Source organism: Brassica napus, chromosome C5, assembly GCF_020379485.1.
Source record: "Brassica napus cultivar Da-Ae chromosome C5, Da-Ae, whole genome shotgun sequence".
Taxonomy (NCBI): domain Eukaryota; kingdom Viridiplantae; phylum Streptophyta; class Magnoliopsida; order Brassicales; family Brassicaceae; genus Brassica; species Brassica napus.
Window position 1 is genome coordinate 14,246,850 of NC_063448.1, and position 23,458 is coordinate 14,270,307.

Below are 23,458 nucleotides of genomic sequence, written 5' to 3' on the forward strand. Positions count from 1 at the left end.
TATATCCAGCTAGGTAACATACTAACACTTCTTCCACCTCAGACTACTTCGGGACGAACTTCCTCGAGCGGTCGAGCCTATACGTTGGATACTGACTCAGACGTGCTGCGTGCATGTGCATCAAATACGTATTGATCAGGATAATTCGGAACTTAGTTGAAGGTGAGTCTGTGCTGGCCTGTTGGGTTTAAATATCATCATCATTGTAAGGATATACTACATTTTTATTTGGCAGGCCGGAATAAAAGATGGTTTTATTTTGGGAAATTTGGTTTTCTTACTTTTACTTGCGTATAGAATGCATCTGTCCATTAAAACAGTTATAATACCGTTTCAAAAAATATTGAAAACTTACACCAACACTAATGAACAAAAATAAAATTTTACTTTATTATAAGCAATCTTTTATTTTTTATTCACATTCCATTTCCCACTCTATTTTGAAGTAAATTACAGAGGGAAGATGAGTATGGTCTTAACAGCTTAAAAGTCTAGAGTTTTAACATGTTTTAAATTCTAGCAATTAAATAATTAGATATCCGAATATATCTAGAAAAAGTAGAAACAAATCCACGTAATGAATATTTGTGGCGTACCCGTTTAGTGTTTTTTTTAAAGTAACCCGTTTAGTGTTTCATACGCATTTTAAGTTTAAGAGAGTAGTAGATGAAAATATCATGTATAAATACAACAAACAAACAAAAATAGGATAAAGAGAAAGCTGCAAGATAGTGAATCTAAGCTGAAAACATAAAAAAGCAGCTGAAGAGAACAGTCAGCTATCTTTTAAGTGTTTTCATTTAGATATAATGAAAATCTTTTCACAGAAGTATGAATCATACCTATGGCTTTACTTTTTACTTTTCTAATGATACGTAGTTACTTTTTTTGCTTTTTAACCCTAAAAGTGAATATAGGTTCCATGTTCTTCGATAGATTGTTCTTCTTCATGATAAAACAATGATCATAGTCTCTCTTCTTCCGTGAATCCCACGTACCACTGATTTTGTGTTCCAGTTTAACCATAAAACCCCCAAAACATGATTTGCTATTATGATTACTGCATACTGTACAAAACAAGTTTCTTTTCTTTTTGACGCTATCTCTCGAACCAAATTTTGGTTGGACTTTATATTTTGTAAGACGCAAATTTTTAAGGCTCCGAATGGTGATGTGCGGGATAATTGCGGGACAAGTGCGGTGCGGTTGTAATAGTAACAAAAATATATAGGCTTTGAATGTTACAAACCACTCCGCACCATACCGCATATCAGTAACAAAAATCGTTACATATACTTTATCTATATACGTTTTTATAACTGTGAAAACCGCACCGCAGCTGAACCGCTTGTCCCGCACCGCTCAACCCGCAGTTACTATTCGGAGCCATAGATAGATAGGTATATGTAAAGATTTTTGTTACTATTCACGGCGGTGCGGTGCGGGATGGTTAGTAACCATTCGAAACCTTAGTTTTATTTAGCGCGTCGTTTAACTTAGATAATTATCGCATAACAATTATAAGGTTGAGTGGGTTTGTATATAGAGTTGTCCACTAATATGGTTCACACATCGAGGTGAATAGTTTATGCATGTTTAGTCGGCTATGTGATTTTCTATAAAGATGTAAGTTAGTATATAAGAAGACAATTTTTGACAAAGTTGCCACAACAAGACATTCTTAGCCTTGTGTAATGATTTTTGGTTATTATTTATTCGAATTTATTTGCATTCAAAGCCAAAGTATATACTGTCCATTACCACAAGAGAGTGTTTTATAAAATTGATTAAAGGGTTAAAAGTTGTACTCGCACAATTTCAAAGGTCCAATAAAAGATGAAAACCTTTTTCAATAAAGAGATCACATATATTCATTATTGTTTTAATCAAAATATCACTTAAAGAACGTGGAGAAGAACATCAGCCACCCGTACGCCCAATAGCCAATTTTACCAACCTATCGACTTAACCCATGTAATGAAATTATCAACCTTTCTTAGATAATTATATATGTGTGTATATATATGGCATATAATAGAGGCCAACGACAACTGATTCATTACAGGAAACAAATGACAGATAAAATAAAGAGAAGCAGTAAAACTACATATATAAGATGAATCAGTAGTTCAGTTATTCGAAATAAATATAGGGAACAGGGAACATTAAATACTAAGCAAATTAATATTAAATTATTACTCTTCTTGAATTCTCCTTATGATTTGATTCAAAGCTGTTGCAATGTCGTCTACAGTATTCAGTTGGCTCCCTTCTTCGACCTGAATAAACCATTTTTTTCTTAATAAAATAAAGTATATATATAACCAATATTGGAAAAGGTTAAAGCTGACAAAATAAATGTACATTTTATAATAAAAAAACTACATTTTGTTAAGAAACAAGCTTAATATGAGTGTCTCCTAAGTTAAAAAAAAATATGAATGTCTCCTAAAACAAGTGGTAGCCTCACTTGGTTATCCGTACTCACTTCATCTACAATCTGATGACCACTACATATCCACACTGCATACACATGCATATATATCGATTCATAGAATCATATTCGTGTTTCGTTTTTAGGTTGGTCCCCTCATTCTTACATTGTAAATGCACGATTATGAAACTCAGATTATATTAAAGGATGATTTTGAGTCTGACCCACAACTACTGAAGCCAGCCCTAAGTAACCAAAGAATCATATTTTTTTTTGTTGCTAAGTAAAAATATCTATATACAAAGAAATTGATCTTAACTTGTTCGTCTTTGCAACCTTCTAAAACCAAGACATAACCATAACCAGTACTAATCCAGTTTCTCCCCGACAGTAAAAGATTTTTAAAAAGTAAATCATCAGATTGAAACTATATGCACCACTCACCAATTAATCCCTCTCTAATATCTCGTGATTGATTAACTAAAAAGCAAACAAAATATTAGAGGTAAAATAAATGATGGAAAATTTATACGTACCTTGACGCTGATGGAGTAGAGAATCGAGTTGTCGAGAGTGGTGACATTGAGATGAAGAAGAGTTAGCCTTAGGCTCTGTATCGAATCTACGAGCTTAAGAAGCTGCCTCGGCTTCTTCTTAGACATTATCTTGATGTTCGCGTGGCCTTCCGCCACCGTCACTTCTATCTCTGCCGGTGAAGATGAGTTTTCCGTTGCTGATGATGATGATTTTGTCGAGTATTGAGGGTAAGTGAAGAATTCTGAGAAGGGACTCATCAATGAGCTAGTGCTTGTGTCAACTTCATGGGTCGTCGTTGTGGTTCTCCTAGGCTCCATTGATTGTAAGATGTGCTCTAACTCCTTTACATAGTTAATGGCTCCTCCTACTATCGACGCTTGATCTCCCTTTACCACAAAAAAAACTCGTTCAGATCGGATATGAATGTGGGTGGTTCATCCAGGATTTTAACAAATTTTTGAACGTTAGATAAATTACATACCCAAGTATCATGGTAATTGCATAAATTACTGGGTTTTTTTTGTTGTTGTATACTTTTATTAAAAATTCCCAATATTATTAACCCATATATACTCTTTTTTTTTATTAACCCATATATACTCATTCTAGAAAATTGTTGTCACATAATTTTTTGGTGTTAAATAGTAGTAATAAAGATCGAAATTTGTATATAAACGCATCATCTTTGCATAAATTTACAGGGTAGGCGTTCTTCTTAATAAATCGTATTATAATCCAAATAATCTAAATCATTTCCATAACTTTATTTGTTAAATGATAATGTATATTTCATCTTTTAAAAAGAGTTATTTTTCTTTGGTTTGAAGAAACCTCAAAATACGCAAAAATATAGTAGTACTGGTACACCAAGGAAGTAAAACAAGGACACACACATCTGAAAGACCTATGAATTATAGTGACCAAATGATAGAAATAGTATATAAGTGTATGTATGTGAGTAACCAAAGACTAAATTACCCTTTGAGCATATGACGACGGCATTAGAGAACGGAGTACGGCGAGGTACTCATTCATCTGTTTCCGGCGATTTCTCTCGACGGCTATGTGAGTCATTCTCTGGCTCTCGATCTCTTCCTTGTTCTTGTTGCTCCTCGTTCTCCTTCTCTTCCTCCTCGGTTGTATAGGAGGATGATTTTCCACATCAGTGGCGTGAAGATCAAGCTTTTCATCCAACAAAGGGATTAAAGGGTACTTATGATGATAGTCTCGCCATTGACGTTCTTCCTCATCTTTTTCCACAAAACTTTGTTCTTGGCCTAACGTATCAATGTTGTTCTTCGTGTCTTGAGCTACTACCTCTTCTTGATAAGACAAGTCGTAAAACATGAAATCTTTGCAATTAGAGAGGTATCCGGATGTATCTTGCGGGTATACGACAGCGCCTAAAGGCATTTTTCAGCTCGAGATTGTTAAAAAAATTCAATTATATGGAAAGAACGGATTGAGAAATCAAGAGACGGAGAAAGAAGGAAAGGAACAAAATTAAGACAGAAAGTGTTTGTCGCTCTCCTTTTTTGTCTTGAGGGGGAAATAAAGGCAAAAGGGCTAAGACCCACAAAAGGAAACTAAGCTTGTTATTAGTTATATAAGATTATTTTTTATATTGATATTAAGAACTCACCGGCACGGAGGAAGATAGATAGGAGAGTGAAAGAGGAAGTATGAAGATCAAACAAAAAGGTATTTGTTTATTATGGGGACTCTTGCATGCGGTTGGTCGATGCAGAGTACCTCTGTGTAGGCCTGGGACTTATTATCCGAGATCCGGATTCGATCCGAGATCCGCTCCGGATCCGCTCCGAAAATAGGATATCCGGGGTGCCCGGATCCGAATCCGAATCCGGATAGTAAAATCTTGGATCCGTCCAAACCGGATCCAGATACGGATATCTTAATTTTTAGGTCCGGATATCCGGATCCGGATCCGTACTTTTAAAACACATTAACTTTTTAAATTTCATTAATATTTATACTTTATATAATAATATTTATACATAAATTAATTTTGTAATACTATATTTTAGTTTTTACAATATTATAGACATATATATATATATATAAATCTTGTATAAATATTTTATTTATGTATTATTTTTAAAATTTTAGTTTTTAAAAAAAATTATTATTTTTAATTATTTTTGCGGATCCGGATCCGGATATCCGCGGTTAATAGAATATAGAGACGGATATCCGAAATCCGGATATCCGGAAACCACGAATCCGGATCCGGATATTAAATCCACGGATCCGACGGATCCGGATCCGGATCCGGATACCCTAAATTTCCCGGATATCCGGATACGTACCAGCCTTACCTCTGTGAGACTATATGGTAACTATTAGTATATTATTTTGAAGCTCTCGACAGCTGACCCCAAAAAAGCTCCAAAAATCCAATACGAATATAGATTAAAAAAATTACTGAAGAGATAAAGTGAATTTAATAGAACTTTAAGTGATATCTAAACGATCAAGGTCAATCTATTTATTACCAATTGAATTTAAATTAAATTGATAAGGTGTTGCTCAATGATTCTCGAAAATTCATAATAAACATACATCTAACAAGCTATCAGAGTCCAAATCTTAAATTCCCTAAACCCCTACTAATATAATTTTTCTGTCCGAGCATAAAGGTCATACTTAACCCTCCCGATTGGATATAACTATCGTATTATACTTGCTCGACCAAATATATATATCTTAAAATTCTTAGATTTATGGCCGATAAGAAACATCATCTGGAGGAGGAGTATTAGAGATAAGTATCTCACATCGAGAATTCAAAAATACCTTAATTAATATATAAAATGTTATGGTCAATCCACTTACTGCCAGTTGGTTTTAAATTGAAAATCCATGAAACTTGACAAGGTATCAGAGCAAGGTATCAGAGCCTGCTAAACCTGACTACGAAAAAGGTTTAGAATCAATCTTACACGCGTTTATAATTTGGCCCAAAAAGTGGCTTGTGCCCTCCTACTCAAAATGATGGTCTACGAGATAAATGGCTAGAAGAACATTATTTCGAGGGATCAGGTATTGGGATTACGTAGAGATTAATAGGCTATGTGCCTTAATCAGTGTGTAAGGATATAAGCTTCCACATCGTATGTTTCAATAGGACATGAGGACTTGAGTCACTCCATTTACCGCATATTAGTTTTAAATTGGAATGAAACTTGACAGAAATTGTAATAATATCAATATGGAAATAACTTTTGCATACAACAATATATATATATATATATAATAATTAGATTAAATATGTCCTTACGATGTTAGTTGTTTTAGTTATCCCTAAACGCCATTAGCAGATAATTCTTTTAGTCCTATGTAATTTAAGAATAAACAAGATTTATCAATAAATAATCTAGGTGAAGCAGTGAGAAGTGATTTTTAATGAGGGAGAATTGAAAAAATGAGACATTTTGAATTTTTGTTTGTCACAATAAGACTTCTCATACTTTTAGCAATTCTGGACATGTTTTACCCTTCTTTAATGGGAAAAATAGTAAATTAAATTTTAAAAATGTAAAAAATATGAAAACTGTTGGAAACATAAGTATGACAATATATATGTTTAAACTTAAAAAAAAAAATTAGAATCATATTTTATTTTATCTTCTAGCTATAATTAGAATACTCATTCTGGCAATCTATCTAGTTTATCTGTTTGATTCTAAGTTTTAAACATAGATATATCAAGGGTATATACCGTAAACTAACATTTCTTGTATATTCTAGCAAAGATAGAATCGGTTACGTTATAATCAAGAAAAATGTCTTCGGTATACCTACAGCTTGATAACGATATATAGCCACAACTCAATGATATAGGTTGGTTATATTACGTGACATAACTTGTTATGCCTTTTACCTTATATGACGCATACAGGAAGAATACATTTCTCACCTAATTACGGTGTTCTGCTTAGGTAGTGTACATATTCTAGGCAAATCGTGAAAATATGGAAACTTCCATATTCGGTTAAAGAAGTTTTCTAAATCTAAACTAAATCTGCCCTAAATCTCTCAAAATATATTTGAGAATATTTTCTCCACGTTCTTCTCCTCCTCCTCCCACGATTTTTTTCTCTTCATTTGTGTTTCTCTCTTCTTCATCCACAAAGTCATCTCTTCTCTCTATCAATACAACATGGTTCTAATCTATGTTAAATCTGGTGAATGGGTGTCTAGTTGCAGTGAAGAGTGGAGTCTCGTGGTAGACAAAGCAAGGCGTGGTCGAAGGTAACATTAGAAACTACTACTCCATTGGAGAAGCTCAAGAGGATCGTGTGTAAGGATTATGGGGTGGACCATAATGTTCTTAATACCGAATTCAGTTATTCGATAGTGAATCAAATAGGGAATCCTCCAATTATTATCACCAATGATCGGAAAACATCTAATTGTCAAAGCTGTTCCTAAGTGTTGATACAAAACCACTCACGGGTTTTCCGTTTCATTATTCCGGTGAGAGTTTCTTCGTAGACGAGGAGGAGGAGGTGGCAGTGGTTCTTGATGAAGCCAGAGATGAGGTTGGCCCCATTACTCGCAGCATTGCTTGCATCTTTGATAGAAATGGACCCTTCAAACAAGTGGATCTCGGAGGACTCGTAGATCCTTCTCTTAACCTCCCCGGATGTAGTAGCCCACCTGTGTTTGTGTGCTCTTATGTTCCTAGCTCTGTTGAAATCATGTAAACTGCCCCCCCCCCCCCACTAAGGCAAATAGAGTATCAGTTAACTCTGCTGTTGTCCTTTTTTCTATCAGTTATCTTGTCTCTGAACATGGCCTATGCTTTCTTTACTTTTGTTCAGTCTTATTTTATATTTCCAATCAAAATACTTTTGTGTTGTGATCTTGTATGTATGGCTTCCTCCACCATGTATTTGAGAACACTATGATGAAACAGTGGAGATAGTAGTGAAAGAGCGCGTAGAGATTGGTAAAGAAAGTGATGAAGTTGCTTTGCCTACCACGAAAGAAAAGAAGAAGCATCGCCAAGGATGCTCTTTGTCTCTTCTTTAACCTCTAATAACTAATAACACAAATACATATAAATGTTTTCAGCTTCAACAACCAAGAATGTGATATTAATTAATACATATGCAACTAAAGATTGAGTATGAGTACATTGTAAAGGTGGGGTTTGAAGCTGCATTAAAGTAATAAACCATAGAAGGAAGAAAAAAATAAAACTTTGACATAATCCCAGATTCTCTAAAACCTAGTAGAAACCTGTTTGAAAAGACTGAAACACAAACCACCAAGTGATTCAGCAATACTGGCTGCATCATTCGGGTTTTTTGGTTCCTGTGATCTTTAGAGCACCTTCGTCCACCAACACTTGCAGCTCTTCCTTAGCCATCTCACGCACTTGAACATCTTGAGTCTCTAAGAAAGCATATAATATCCTTGAACTGCAGATAAAGAGGAGATTGAACACAAATTCAGATTTTAAGGACTTGCTTGTTTGCAAATAAAATGGATAAATGAGTGAAGTGATTAGAGGCTAACCAGTGTCCTTGAGCCCATGACCAACACTTTCCAGACAAGGCCTTCTTAAAAAGAATGGAAGAAAAAGTAGGGCTGTCCAAGACCAGCCTTCTAATTGTTCGTCTTGAGTGAAAGTCTTCCAGGATGTGCTGTGAACTCTTTTCTGATTCTTCGGGTTTCGGCTCTGCTGCTGCAGAGGCTATGGCTTGGTACAGCTCACGCAGATTCTCACTCAAAGTTGGCAAAAGAATACCATCACAGCCTCCCACGGCCATCTGATATATAATAAAACATGACAATACAGAATGAGACAACTGGAAACTAGCATCTGTTGAAGGGAGGAGATCAGAGCATACAAGTATTGTATATACCCTAACAAATATGGTAACACAACCATTTAACTCTCTCCTATCGTTCTTATAACAGGACTAAAAAAATGATAGAAGCCAAAACTCAATACCTCATACATGAGTGGTTAGAAAACTACAACAAAAAAAATCTACAAAAAGAGTCCCACTCAAAGATACCTCAGCAAGGCCACTCTTGACTAGCAACTCCTGCCTTCTCAAAAAGGGATCTTTTTTACTGCCTGCAATTGTGACATTTTCTTCAAGACCGCTCTGTTCAGTTACAATATCTTCTTGCTCGTCTTTCTCCTCCTCAGCAGATTCATTGCCATCTTAGTCCTTTGTCTCAGACTTATCCTGAAATTGGATGGTAATTGGTAAATACAGGAAAGTTTTACATCCAGCTTAGTTAAGCAGATAGTTGGGGTTATATTCCTATACCATTAAGCACAGTGATGGAACAGACAGATCAAGAGAGGCCAAATCATCACGACTGAAATAACGTGAAGAATTTGGATGAAGTAACTGCAATAGTGGTCTCCTACCATTCTGCACAAAAAATTTAAAGCCATACGTTAATACTGGAAAAACTCAACATATTAGCCATTGATACCCTAAAGAAAGCAAAAAGGAAAAGTCTAACAAAAGGTTAGATGTCATCAAGCCGAAGAAATGAGACTAAGATAGATGTCATCAAGCCGAAGAAATGAGACTAAGTACATTATTATCTTGGCATGCTTTTCAAAATCAATGTACACAAACCTTTCCCATAACAAGATCTTTTAAGTTGGCCTCCAGGTCACCAACACAAAACAACATGTGGAGAAGAGAAGGAGAAAAATAAATTAGGGTACCGGCCACCTTTTTTCCTTTTTGTTATTTTTAAAAATTTTATTATTATTATTTAACTTTTAATATTTACCCATTTAAAATCAATTACGAAAATTACAATATATAATTTTAATTCAACTTAATTGATAAATTAATGGTAGTGTGATATTTAAAAAACAAAAATCATATTTTTTTAAAACATCTTCTACAAATCTGATCGTGACAAATCAATGACTAATTCTTGATTGGTATGATAATTGATTATCTCTGCAAAAAAAACTCGCGGTGGCATAATAGTGGTTGAATCTCCTGTACTCAGCTTATTGATGATTGGCTCTTGGCTAAATCTTTTTTTGAGGGCAGTTTTATAAGTCCCTAAAGTAGCTTTTGTAACCTTTCCGGTTTTTTTTGTACAGTTAGTTGTCAGCACTAACTGATCTGTCTGACAACAGAGCTGTAATCGGATTTTTAATTAATGAAAAGGTAATTAAAACAAATATTGCCGAGAAGGCCATAAAAACATAATATTCTCTTTCAGTATATATATACTGATGCACACAAATTAGAGGAACTTTTCAGATGTTTGTTTCAAACTGCCGTCATCCCTTGCCTTACAATAAGATCTAGCAATTGTATACCTTGTCCAACAATTCTTTAAGCTTTCTTCTTGCTACTTTAAAGTTTGAACTTGTTTAACACTTTTTTTTTTTTGGTAAAATGTTTAACACATTTTTTTGTGGACAAAATGTTAAGATTTATAACCAGTTTTCAATTTTACAGAGTTGTGGAATGCTACTTATTACAAGAAGAATGCTTTAGGATTATGTTTCAAAATCAATAGATTTGTAGTTAAAAAGAACTTGAAAATTCAAAATATGGTAGAACATCATCAATAGCAAACATCAGTTCGTTAGTATTGTTGATGTTAAGTGGGTAGTTTTTTTATAAACGGTAAATCAATCATTTGGACAAATAAGTTTAAGCATTCTAGTATTTATTATGTGTTTATGTATATGCTTTTCTATCGATTTTCTAAATATTTTAAGCATATTTTAGTTTTCTCACTATTTTATTGAAGAATTTATTTTACTATGTACTTTGGTAATTATATCGTCAATTAATTTTGAGTTTTTCGCATTTCACATTTTATACCAATTTGTTGGTCTTTAGTCCTACCAGAAAACTTTACATTACCCTCCAACTCGGCGAATTAAATACACTAATCAGCCTAAATTACTAATTAAATACATAAATGGATATATATATAGCCTTACAACTTGGCACCTGTGATAGTAGACCGGTCTAAAAGACCATATAAAAGCTTTTGTTTGCAGGCTTTAAGTCGTTGGATTACTAACACTCCTGTTCGATATAACTTGAACAACATAATGTTTTCCATACTTATAAAAATAAATTGCATAGTATTTGGTTAAACTTACAAAATCGTAAATTCTACTGTATATCAGATAATAAAGTAGATATCAGAAATAAGATTTATTTGGCCGGTCGATACGCTTAATGTCAGGTTTAACAAATTTGTTTCATGATGATATATACATATTCGAGGTATCACTTGGCGTGTAAAAAAATGACTAGCTCAAGTTATGTATTTAAAAAATCTCCATTATCTAAAGCAAAAAACTATCTATTTAAAATTATATGGCATCTTTTGATTTTTCTTATTAATCACTGGGAATATATAATACTAGTTATAATTCATTTTTAATATAAATTAAAATTTTAATATAAATTAAATTTGAAGAATAAGATAGATATGTGACTAGCTTTTTTTTTTTGGTCAAACCTTGCGACTTCATTCATTTAACTAGTAACATAGTTCACAATCTCAGAGGGAGAATTTGAAACAGAAAACAAAGCTGATTTTGCTAACCCATCAGCAACTACATTACCATTCCGACTAACAAACTTAAACGAGATAGATGATGGGGACCGGCTCAACACGCCGATGTCATGGAGAATCCCTTGAAGTGAGATCACAGACATGTTTCCTGTGATCAGAGAGATTAAAATTTTTGAGTCTGAGAAACAGACCAAGTCTTTTGCACCATGTGCGATCGCTGCATTTATGGCTGCTTTTAGAGATAGAGCTTCTGCAACCAGTACAGAGGCTATAACTTGATGCGCCGAGGAGCCCTGAAACAGCTTTGTTCCATCCGGTTTAAAGCAGATCCAGCCCAAGCCTCCTGCACAAGAATTACTATTCCAAACAGCATCTGAATAGCAAGAGAAGGCGTTTTCCATAATCTGAGATTGTGTTGGAGCTTTCTTTATAGGACAATCTTTAGACGAAGTAGAGGGGATTTTGGTAGCCTGCGAGTTTTGCCATTCCAAGGCATTCTTGATGGCCTTGCCCATAACCTCTGTTTCTGAGAAAGACTTGTCTTCGAAGCATAACTGGTTTCTACTTGTCCACAAGGCCCACAACACCCATGGATAGAGAGGAACTCGAAGCCCTGTCGGAGGAAAATTGATCATCCGAGAACATGCCTTCAAGCTTTCTTCAAGTGACTGTCCTGCTGCGATGTGTGGGACAAATAAGGAAGGGCAGCGGGACCATACTTCCCTTGCAAAGGGGCATAAGAACATGACATGAGCAGTCGATTCCATCTCACCACATCTTTTACATTTTCCTTCCACATGCATTCCCCTTTTAATGAGAGACTCCCTTACTGCCAAGGCTTCATGCTTTAGTTTCCAGAGGAACTGTCGGATCTTTGGAGAGCAAGCAACATTCCAAACATACTTCCTCCAGTCAAAACCATCCTGCTTGCCTTCAACATTCAGTTTCGCCTTAGCATAACCCATTTTTGTAGTGTAGGTTCCTGATTTCTCTAGTAACCAAAACAACTCATCAGGCATAGAGTGCTCACTTGGGACAAGTTTTCTAATGTCCACCTCATACTGAGGTACATAGAGCTTTATCTTCTCTAGATTCCAACCTGCTGCATTTGGGAGGATGAGATCAGCGACCAGGAGGTTCTGATCTTCTCGGTTTGGCGGCCCTATGGGACAGCGTTGTTGAGACGATGAGAGCCAGTTGTCTCTCCAAACACTGACAGATTTTCCATCTCCAATTACCCAACCAAGACCTTTTTTGAGGACTTCCATTCCTGCTAGAATACCCCTCCAGCCGTGAGACGCTAACTTTGGGGCAGTGCACTCTAGGATGTTCTCTATTCGACAATACTTGTTCAGTAAGGTTTGTCCCAATAGAGAGTCTGGATTTTTTAACAACCTCCAGGTGTGCTTTGCTAGCAGCGCGTCCTTGAAGATCTCAATCTCCTTGAAGCTAAATCCTCATGCGCCCTTCGGGAGAGTGAGTTTATCCCAGGAGACCCAGCACATCTTCCTGATTCCCGGTTTCACATCCCACCAGAACCGAGTAAGGATGGATTGAATTTTCTTGCACAGCGATTTCGGGAGCTTAAAGCAAGACATAGCATATGTTGGCATGACTGCTAGGACCGCTTTCAGAAGTACCATTTTACCAGCCCCCGATAAGTGCCTGGCTGTCCAGCTGTGAGACCGTTGTTTTATTCTGTCCACAATACTTGCAAAAATATCTCTTTTTCTTCAACCGAAATGTTCCGGTAAGCCCAAGTACTTGCCTATACCACCCTCCTTGGCAATTTTCAGTTCACCTTTGACTCTATCACTGATCGCTTGGCTAGTTTTAGATGAAAAGGTGATCGCTGATTTGGTTCAGTTGATGCATTGGCCTGAGGCAGCTCTGTATTTGTCCATGATCGAAAGTAGAGTCGCACAGCTTGAAGCATTCGACTTCCCGAAAAACATGGTATCATCAGCGAAAAGGAGATGATTTATTGGTGGACAGTTCCGGGCGACTTTCACTCCCGGCAGCGTTCCTTTTTGCAGCGCCTGTTGGCACAATCCAGAGAGGACCTCTGTACATAGTATGAAGAGGTACGGAGAAAGCGGGTCGCCTTGTCGCAGTCCTCTAGAAGGCAGGACCCTTCCTTGCGGTCCACCATTTATCAGGAATGAGTACGAGACAATCGATACGCACTCCATAATCCATGATATCCAGATTCCATGGAAACCCATCCTAGTTAGAACTTCTCGCAGGAAGTTCCATTCGATCCTATCGTAGGCCTTGGTCATGTCCGTTTTGACCGCCATGGAGACATGTTTCTTTGCACCCGATTGCCTAAGATAATGCAGAATCTTATGCGTGATTAACACGTTATCTGAAATCGCACGCCCCGGAACAAAGGCTGACTGCGAAGGAGAGATAATGGAGCGTAGGAGCGGCTGCATTCTTTTGGACAGTATTTTAGCGATGATCTTATAGTGGGTATTGCACGGAGCTATCGTACGGTACTCTGAGACCCGTTTTGCACTGGAGATCTTTGGGATCAGCCGTAGGTGGGTCTCGTTTTGTCTCGGGTGGAGGAGGCTCGTTTCAAAAAAGCTTCGGATGTCCCGATAGATGTCCTCGCCTGTCACATCCCAAAAAGATTGATAAAAACCCGCTGAGAATCCGTCAGGGCCGGGGGCCTTGTCGGGATGGATAGAAAAGACTGCTGCTCGAACCTCCTCCATCTCCGGGAGAGATATAAGCTTCAGATTATCCTCATCAGAAATCTTCGGGGAGAGCGCCTCATGAACCACCTCTCTAGCATCAGTGTTACCGGATGAGAATAGTTTTTGGTAGAAGAGACAAAAAACATTAACAATATGTTCCTCCTCGTATAAGGATTGGCCATTCTCGTTTTCAATAACCGAGAATTTATTCCTTGCTCTGCGTCCCCTAGTTACAGCATGGAAAAAAATTGAGTTTTTGTCGTCCTCATTCAACCATTGGATGCGGCTTCTCTGTCGCCAGTAAGCTTCTTCTTCAGCATAGGCTTTATTAAGAGCAGCTTGTAGCTCAATGATTCTGTCCTGATCTGGTAACAGGTCCGAAAGGGCCATCTCCAATAAGTTCTGTTGTAACAACAGAGCTTCTTTATTCGTCTTTGCCTGAGCCTTAACCCACTCTGCCAAGTTTCTTCTGATGGTACAGATCTTAGACAGTACAGAATCCGAGTTTTGTCTTCAAGTGTTTTCCACCAAAGCTCTAATCTCTGGCTTATCACTCAGACTTCTATTGTAGCGAACACTACAGGAAATGTGGGTATTAATAGCATCAAATTATAGCGGAGGATGACATGAGAAAACATATCTGAGCAACCAAAGTTGAGTTTTTATTTTTTATTCATCATATAAGAGTTTTTTTGCTGTAGACTTTTAAAGTTGAGTTCATTTGAGGAAAAAGGTAAAATAAAATAAGTGGAAAAGCTAGAGCATACGTCCAGAAGAGTCCATGTGACTTCACAAGCTTCTCTTTCTTTGTCTCTCAGGTATTTTCCCAAGAACACAGCTTGTAATTTTCCAATGGGCTTGTTTTCTCATGTCATCCTCCGAATCATTCCCCCTATCAATTATCAAAATCAATCTGATTAATTATATGCATATGTGCATTTTATGTATATAATACTCAGCAGAACGAAACTAAATAGTCATAGAATCGCAAACAAACAAAAATTTAGTGAGTAATTAAATAACATATATATATATAAAGTTCTTACACTTCAATTTATGAACACATGGATATAAGGTTATTCTTTAGACTTCATTCGAATATTCGAAAAAATAGTTTATTTGTAAGCTATATTTTTTTTTTGAAGATAAGTTTTGGTTTTTTCATAAATCTGAGATACTTTCGAGTTAGTAAAAGAAAGTAATTTCAATATGTTAAAATAGATGTTTCAGACTCCATTTTTTGTCTTCGTAATTACTCTGCGAACAGATATTCTGCATAGTTAGGTTATTGTAAAATTTCTCTGCAAACTTCGTGTGACTAACTGGCTATTGACTGTATTAGTGTACATATGCATACAGACTAGCCATATTATTTTTTTGTTCTAAATCAAATTATTTTACTGTATCTATCTAGAGTGCTCAAATTTAGATGTAATATAATATACATATTAACCCAATATTCTCTTCCTTTATTATTTGATTAGATAATCGCTGTTGATGCTTCTCCATTTGGATATTTTTAATATATGGTATGAGTCAATTTCATATTTAGATGTTACAGGATTTTCTTGATTGTTCAATGCGGGGTTCAATGCATTTCCGGGATCTTTGGTTTACTAATATTTTCTTGTCTACGTATAGTTTAATTAGTACTCTATATTTTTCAAAAAAAAAAAAAAACTCATACTCTATCTACTAAATTAGTTTCATTATTTAAAAGGTTTATTTGTCAAATAACCAAAAAAACACTACAAGAATTTACCAAATTAGATATAGACTGACACATTTTTGTAGCTAAATGTATTAGTTACAAAAATAGCGACAAAATACATAATTTTGTATTCGTAGCTAAATTTGTAACCAGATGTAGCAATTCGTAGCTAAATAGCTAGAGATAAAATCCGTTGATCTCTGTAGCTAGATAGAGACGTCTTGGATAGGGATAAGTTGTCTCCATAATTATTATACTTATCAATGAATAACCACAAAATTATATGTAACTAAATAATAATAACATATGTATCATAACCAATCCGTAAAACCTAAAATTTTCAAATATTAGTTTCATATTTAAATCTTAACCACAAATTATACTTGAAACCCTCTCCTTCAACGTATCCACACCATGTGTTCTAAATTTAAAATCTAAATATCAAACCTAATCTCAGATAGACCACCTATCAAAACTTTATATCATAATACTAAACTTTAAATCTAAATCTCAAACAAAATGTTTTCAGTTTTTAACTAAAAAACTAAACCTAGAACCAAAATATATATACAATATATACACATATAAACTTAAGTAACCATTAAACTTCAAACTAATCATATTCTCAAACTCTAACTTTACGTAACCAAAAGACAAAAAAAAATCAGACTGAAAAATCCGAGATCTATAGTAGTTGCTTACACGATTAAAAGTTCTACAATCTCAACACGATATATTAGAAAATATTCCTAATATTAAATTTCTTACAACTTGAGTTGGATGAAATATTCGTAATATTCACGGTTTGAAACACGATGACCCTACTGTTGGAACTCATACAGATTTATAACCATTTATAAATCAACCTATGAATTTAGTTTGTCTAGAATCTCATGTCAATATTGAAACAAATCTAGATTTTAAGGTTTCGTATATACCTGGTTATTCGCAGCAGAAAAAAAGAATAAACCAAATCGAGATTTCTAGCACTTCAAACGTCGTGTCTCTACCGGTATCCACACGCACACAAACTGGATCAGATCGGGATGCTAGTGCCGTTGAGATCAAATCTCAAAACTTCACAACAAACAGTTCGTCTTATATTAGGTTTGTGACTTCGGCAAAACTTCTACCAACTCACGTCATTATATCACATTATATAATGAAGACTAAGACCTAATTACGTGGACTATGGAATTATTAGCAAAGCCCATTAGCCATAATACACAATCTCTTCTAAAGAGATTATTATTACTTTCACGTAATTGTCCATATATATACATTCATATTTATATCACATATAATATAATGTATACTTTTCACAAACCAATATATATTATTAATCCAATTTGCTTAGGTGTGTGACCCTATAGGATCATATAATATTAGTAATGAATTCTCAATTCATAGATTATAAGCGGTTTCTAGAAAAACATTATAACCACCTAATATTATATGATTGTCAATTTCGACACTACGACTTTAACCAGAGTAAGTACAAATGATTTTAGGACATTCCCAACAATCTACTACTTGTACTAGAATCATCTATTCTCATAATCCTTTTGTCTCTATATCTCGATCTCAGCATAAGGCAAGAACTAGTGTCATCCTTATTAAGCTAAATCACGTTTATCGAACTCTGATTTATACTGATAAAACAAACGACTGACAATCACCTCGTTTGAGCACGGCCATGCATTTTTCAGTATCAAATCTTCGATAGGCCCAGAATATATATATCTCCCGTTATATAGGAGGGACAAATCCCATCTTGTTCCATCCCTGTTCCTTAACAAACTTCATAGAACACCTAATCAATGCCTTTATAATCACCAGTTACGGCTGACGTTTGACAAGGTCAAAGTGAACTAATCCATAAATAAAGAATCATGACGAACTCAGGTCTAAGGACTATACTCTATAGTCGTAATGAGAAACTCTCATGACACTCATATAACAATTTTGTAGAGTTCTCATAGCGGGCCAGTCCGATCATGTGTTCTCTAACACATATCCATGTGATTGACTTCAATACCACATACTGAATGACTACATGAAACTTAGTCATCAATCACCTCACATACTAGCCATTCATGGTTATTAATGTTCCACGTTAACAAACTTGACTAGGCACCTCAATAATTTATAGCATCTTTCACTTATAGAGTTTCATGATCAAGTCACATACTTGATGACCTAAAAGAATGATATAAATTATTTTGGGACATTTATTTAATTATCCAATAATCAAATAAATCTGAAACAATTTCATTTGTTTGAATACATAATCAAATGTATGTCAATATGAACATCATATCATAAACATAAAGCCTCCCACTAAAATCAAGATCACATCTTAAGATACTTAATACCCATGGCTGCAGTATGACTCTCATGAGACTATACTATCGTGCTTTGCTTGGAACTCTTCCAACCCACCACTCTCCATTAAGACAAAAGATGAAACCAACTCGTGATCGAAAATCACCTTTGTCATTTTGAAAAATTGGCATCGCTGTAACCATTTACAACAAGCTCATAAATTCCTCCATAGATCAAGAATTTATCCTTAGTATTTCTCAAATATTTGAGAATATTCTTGACTGTTATCCAGTGACTTTCACCTGGATCAGATTGGTATCGACTCGTCATGCTCAAAGCACATGCAACATCTCGACGAGTACAGATCTGGCATACATGATAGATCCTTTAGCAGAAGCATATGAGATTTTACTCATGCACTCTCGCTCATCCTGTGTCGAAGGACACTGAGTCTTGCTAAGAGTTATGCCGTGAGACCTATGTAAGACCTTATCGATATAAGTATCTTGACATAATCCAATAGTCTTATTTAATCTATCTCTATAGATTCTTATTCCAAGGATATACGTAGCTTTTCCCATATCTTTCATTAAGAAACAACCTCAAAGTATGTCTTCTACATACAACACCAAGGAAAACTGCGCTCCCACTAGTCTTCTTGTAAACGCAAGGTTCTTCTTTATTTCTAATGAAATCAAACTCTTTGATTGCCTCATTAAAACGAAGATTCCAACTCCGAGATGCTTGCTTCAAGCAATATATTGGAGCCAGGGCCCATCATAGCTTCCTCAAAGGACGTAGGTTCATCACTCTCTATTATCAATAGATCATGATGATCCGTCACCCAAACCTCATATCTATCAGGTTCGTGACGTCTCCTTTCGTACCTACGCTCTTCAGGTACCACAGGTGTAGATTATACGATTCTTCGTAAATCTAATTGATCATCTTCCTAAGATGATGAAACCATCTCATGTGTATCTCGAACTTCTTCGAGTTGTACTTTACTCCCACTGTTTTCTTAGAAAGAAACTCTCTCTCAAGAAAAACGCCACTACGAGCAACAAACACTTTGTTCTCAGTGGAGTTGTAAAAGTAATAACCTTTGGTTTCTTTGGGATAACCAACGAAGGAGCATTTATCAGATTTTGGTCCAAGCTTATCTGTAAACATACGTTTGACATAAGCATCAGAAACACAAATTTTTAGAAAAGACAGATTTGGAACCTTTCCAGTCCACATCTCATATGGTGTCTTTTCAACTGATTTTGATGGACATCTATTTAGCGTAAACGCAGACGTTTCTAGAGTGTATCCCCAAAAGGATGGTGGAAGATCTGCATGACTCATCATAGATCGAACCATATCTAATAAAGTTCGATTTCTCCTTTCGGACACACCATTCCACTGTGGTGTTCCTGGAGGAGTGAGTTGTGAAACAATTCCACATTCTCTCAGATGATCATTAAACGCTTGACTCAAATATTCTCCACCTCGATCAGATCAAAGAGCTTTTATTTTCTTGTCAAGCTGATTTTGTACTTCATTCTGAAATTCTTTGAACTTTTCAAAAGATTAAGACTTATGTTTCATTAGATAAACATAACCATATCTACTGAAGTCGTCAGTAAATGTAATGAAGTACTGATAGTTTTCTCTAGCATGTATACTCATTGGTCCATATACATCAGTATGTATAAGTTCCAACAAGTCTTTGGCTCTTTCACTGTGTCCAGTAGAAGGAGCCTTAGCCATTTTACGCAATAAACAAGATTCACAGTTTTCATATGATTCATAATCAAATGAGCTCAAAAGTCCATCACTATGAAGCTTTTGAATGCGTTTTTCATTTATATGGCCCAAACGACAATGCCAAAGAAAAGTCTGATTCGTGTCGTTAGACTTGAATCTTTTGGTACTGATATTATAGACATGCACACTTTGGTCTAGAATATAAAGTCCATTCTCTAATGGACCGCTACCATAAAAGACATCATTACGATCAAAGGAACAAAACTTGTTTTTGATCGAAAACTGAAATCCTTCCAAATCCAAACAAGGAATGGAAATAATATTCCTACTTATAGCAGGTACATAGTAGCAATTCTTAAGTTCTAAAACCAAGCCTGATGGTAAAGACAAGTGAAATGTTCCCACGGCCAATGCAGCAACTCTTGCTCCATTTCCCACGCGTAGGTCCACTTGTCCTTTCTCCAAGATTCTACTGTCTCTTAGGCCATTCATATTCGTACAAATATGAGCACCACATCCGGTATCCAATACCCAAGAAGTAGAACCAGAAGTAGTAAGAAGTAGTAACATTTACTTCTATAACATAAATACCCCTAGACGATGTTTCAAAAATCTTTTTTCTTTTTCAGATCTTCCAAGTGAGGTTTAAACTTTTGCTGAAGAACAATTCTCGGGTTTCGATACCATTGGAGGAAATTTGATCCATTCAATTTGTCCTTCTTAAGGGCATATTGAAATGAAAATAGGTTGTGAGGAGTTAACATTGCTGGAATTGAAGAATATCAAATATTAATATGATGTTCAGGAATTATAAAAATCTCAGCAATTAAGCAAACTCATATTATATTCAAAACATTTCCTCAAATGAATATAATAATCCAAGATCCATATTTCACTAAAATCCGAGTGAGCTTTGGCTCATCGCCCGAATATAAAGCTATTTAGGTAAGCAACACTTTGCTGATTATATCCAATATAATTCTTGGTTGTCAGACGACATCTTATGTCTTATCCAACCTATGTCTCTAAGCCTAAAACCGTTTTGATAGCTTAGTCAAGTTAACCAATCTTGTTTCATATGGTAACCGTTACCATCTATCCCACTTATGTAATTGTAGACACCTTACTTTGGCAAGCCCATCTTACAACGAAACGAATCTTGATAGTTAATAAGATTGGGTAGACATCGAAAATACTTGAAATTAATTGAGGAACAAAATTTAATTCAATTTTAATTTTATATTTAAAATTTATATCAAATATAAAATATAAATATAACTATACATATCTTATATGTATTTTAAAATTATTTTTACATCGTTAATTTTAATTTAATCTTGAGAATCTAATCATATTAGTATTCCAATTAAATGAAAGATTAAACATGTGTTCGAATGAACCAAACCAATTTACAACCGATAAAACTGAACCGGCTGGTATCAAAGGATTCAATTGGTTTCACATGTCACGAGTGAAATACTTGTACTAATTTAAGCCTTGGATTCATAACATTACAATAATGTTTTATGGCTAGTTATTTAATACGCATATCACAGGCAAAGAATGCATAATAATATAATAAACCGTATAAAAGGAATATACTAATTGCATAAATATCGAATGATCACATCAAACATACTTATCCCATTCATGCCGTATTATATTAATATGTAATATTGAGTTTTCCTAAAATCAATATTCCTTAGCAAATAAATTAATACGTACATCTTTATCTAATAATTCCAAATATATAGTTTTAGAAATCGATCAATACCATAATCAAATTAGGGTTTATATCGAATACATCAAATTCAAACTATCAAATTATTGGAATTATTTATCTATATCAAATTATAGATTAAACAAGATCAAATTTCAATATTAAACAAGTAGCTTTGATACCACTGTTGAAACTCATACCGGTTTATAACAATTTATAAATCAACCTATTAATTTAATTTGCCTAGAATCTCATGTCAATACTGAAACAAATCTAGATCTTAAGGTTTCGTATATACCTGGTTATTCGCAGCGAAAAAAAGAATAAACCAAATCGAGATTTCTAGCATTCCAAACGTCGTGCTTCTACCGGTATCCACACGCACACAAACTGGATCAGATCGGGATGCTAGTGCCGTTGAGATCAAATCTCAAAACTTCACAACGAACAGTTCGTCTTATATTAGGTTTGTGACTTCGGCAAAACCTCTACCAACTCACGTCATTATATCACATTATATAATGAAGACTAAGACCTAATTAGTGGACTATGGAATTATTAGCAAAGCCCATTAGCGATAATGCACAATCTCTTCTAAGGAGATTATTATTACTTTCACGTAATTGTCCATATAGATACATTCATATTTATATCACATAAAATAAAATGTATACTTTTCACAAACCAATATATATGATTAATCCAATTTGCTTAGGTGTGTGATCCTATAGGATCATATAATATTAGTAATGAATTCTCAATTCATAGATTATAAGCGGTTTCTAGCAAAACATTATAACCACCTAATATTATACGATTGTCAATCTCGACACTACGACTTTAACAAGAGTAAGTACAAATGATTTTAAGACATTCCCAACACCTACATTACAAGGTGATAACAAAGAGTGCACAACGTAAATACAAGAATCACTAATTGATAAGAATGAGTATGTTTGTTTTTTTTTTTGTAAAAACTCCATATTATATTACAAAATATATTGAAATTTTAATTATATATATACAGAAAATGTTTACACCAACGAAAAATAAGACACGTAATCATATATATGTGTCCCATATTAGGATTATATATATAAAATTAAAAGGTTTAAGTAAATCCTAACCTGGAAGAAACTAACTAAATGAAATCTTAATAAAAAGTTAATCCCATTCTTAAACCAAACCTTATATTCCATACCCTATACCCTAAATGTGATATTTATATTTTTAGGGATTACAAAAAGATTATATTTGGCTCCAATTATATTTCCCTTCGTAAAGTTTGGTCCCAAAAGTTGGCTCCAATAATATTTTGGATTTTGGCTCCAATTCAAATTTGGCCCAAATTTATCATTAAGAACATTTCCAACTCCACTCTATATTTTACTGCAAAATGGAGTGGGAAATGAAATGATGAACAAACAAAAAAGTGATTACAAACAAAAATGAAATGGAGTAATGAGTTTTTTGTTTGTTCATCACTTCATTTCCCACTCCATTTTACAGTAAATTATGGAGTGGGGTTGGAGATGCGCTGAGTCACAAAATACGCTCAATCTATCTCTCGACACTTATAAAAAAAGAAAAAACTCTCTCTTTCGGACTCTTAGATCTTTCTCTCTCGGATTCTCAGATCTCTCTCCCTCGTCACCAAGAGTCTCCTCCAACTTTCCTTCTCGTTCTCTCCTCCGACCAGAATCCTCATGGCT

The 23,458-nt window shown here is 34.9% G+C and overlaps 2 protein-coding genes and 1 long non-coding RNA gene across 3 annotated transcripts; all 3 read right to left on the minus strand.

Moving 5' to 3' along the window:
* Positions 1–1,978: 1,978 nt before the first annotated feature.
* LOC111202081 (transcription factor bHLH94-like) lies at positions 1,979–4,559 on the minus strand. Its single transcript, XM_022694536.2, has 3 exons — positions 3,950–4,559; positions 2,971–3,357; positions 1,979–2,279 (listed from the first exon to the last, which is right to left on the minus strand). Exons 1-3 carry the CDS (start codon positions 4,382–4,384, stop codon positions 2,196–2,198), a joined length of 906 nt encoding a protein of 301 aa, XP_022550257.2. The 5' UTR covers positions 4,385–4,559; the 3' UTR covers positions 1,979–2,195.
* A 3,246-nt stretch (positions 4,560–7,805) lies between these two features.
* Positions 7,806–8,769, minus strand: LOC125587096 (pumilio homolog 24-like). Its single transcript, XM_048757241.1, has 2 exons — positions 8,516–8,769; positions 7,806–8,418 (listed from the first exon to the last, which is right to left on the minus strand). The coding sequence occupies exons 1-2, from the start codon at positions 8,767–8,769 to the stop codon at positions 8,292–8,294; spliced, it is 381 nt and encodes a 126-aa protein (XP_048613198.1). The 3' UTR covers positions 7,806–8,291.
* Positions 8,770–8,847: 78 nt separating this feature from the next.
* LOC125586926 lies at positions 8,848–9,677 on the minus strand. Its single transcript, XR_007323453.1, has 3 exons — positions 9,604–9,677; positions 9,283–9,390; positions 8,848–9,198 (listed from the first exon to the last, which is right to left on the minus strand). It is a non-coding gene; the product is annotated as an uncharacterized LOC125586926 (long non-coding RNA).
* Positions 9,678–23,458: the final 13,781 nt, after the last annotated feature.

Bases quoted from the DNA above. Each gene is read 5' to 3' on its own strand.
- LOC125587096 (XM_048757241.1), bottom strand. From the start codon at position 8,769: ATGGCCGTGGGAGGCTGTGATGGTATTCTTTTGCCAACTTTGAGTGAG. The intron at 8,419-8,515 runs GTTAGCCTCTAA...CTTTATCTGCAG, and splicing joins TCATGGGCTCAAGGACACTG to TTCAAGGATATTATATGCTT.
- LOC111202081 (XM_022694536.2), bottom strand. From the start codon at position 4,384: ATGCCTTTAGGCGCTGTCGTATACCCGCAAGATACATCCGGATACCTC. The intron at 3,358-3,949 runs GTAATTTAGTCT...TTTGTGGTAAAG, and splicing joins CGTCGTCATATGCTCAAAGG to GGAGATCAAGCGTCGATAGT. The intron at 2,280-2,970 runs GTACGTATAAAT...TGGTTTATTCAG, and splicing joins TCTACTCCATCAGCGTCAAG to GTCGAAGAAGGGAGCCAACT.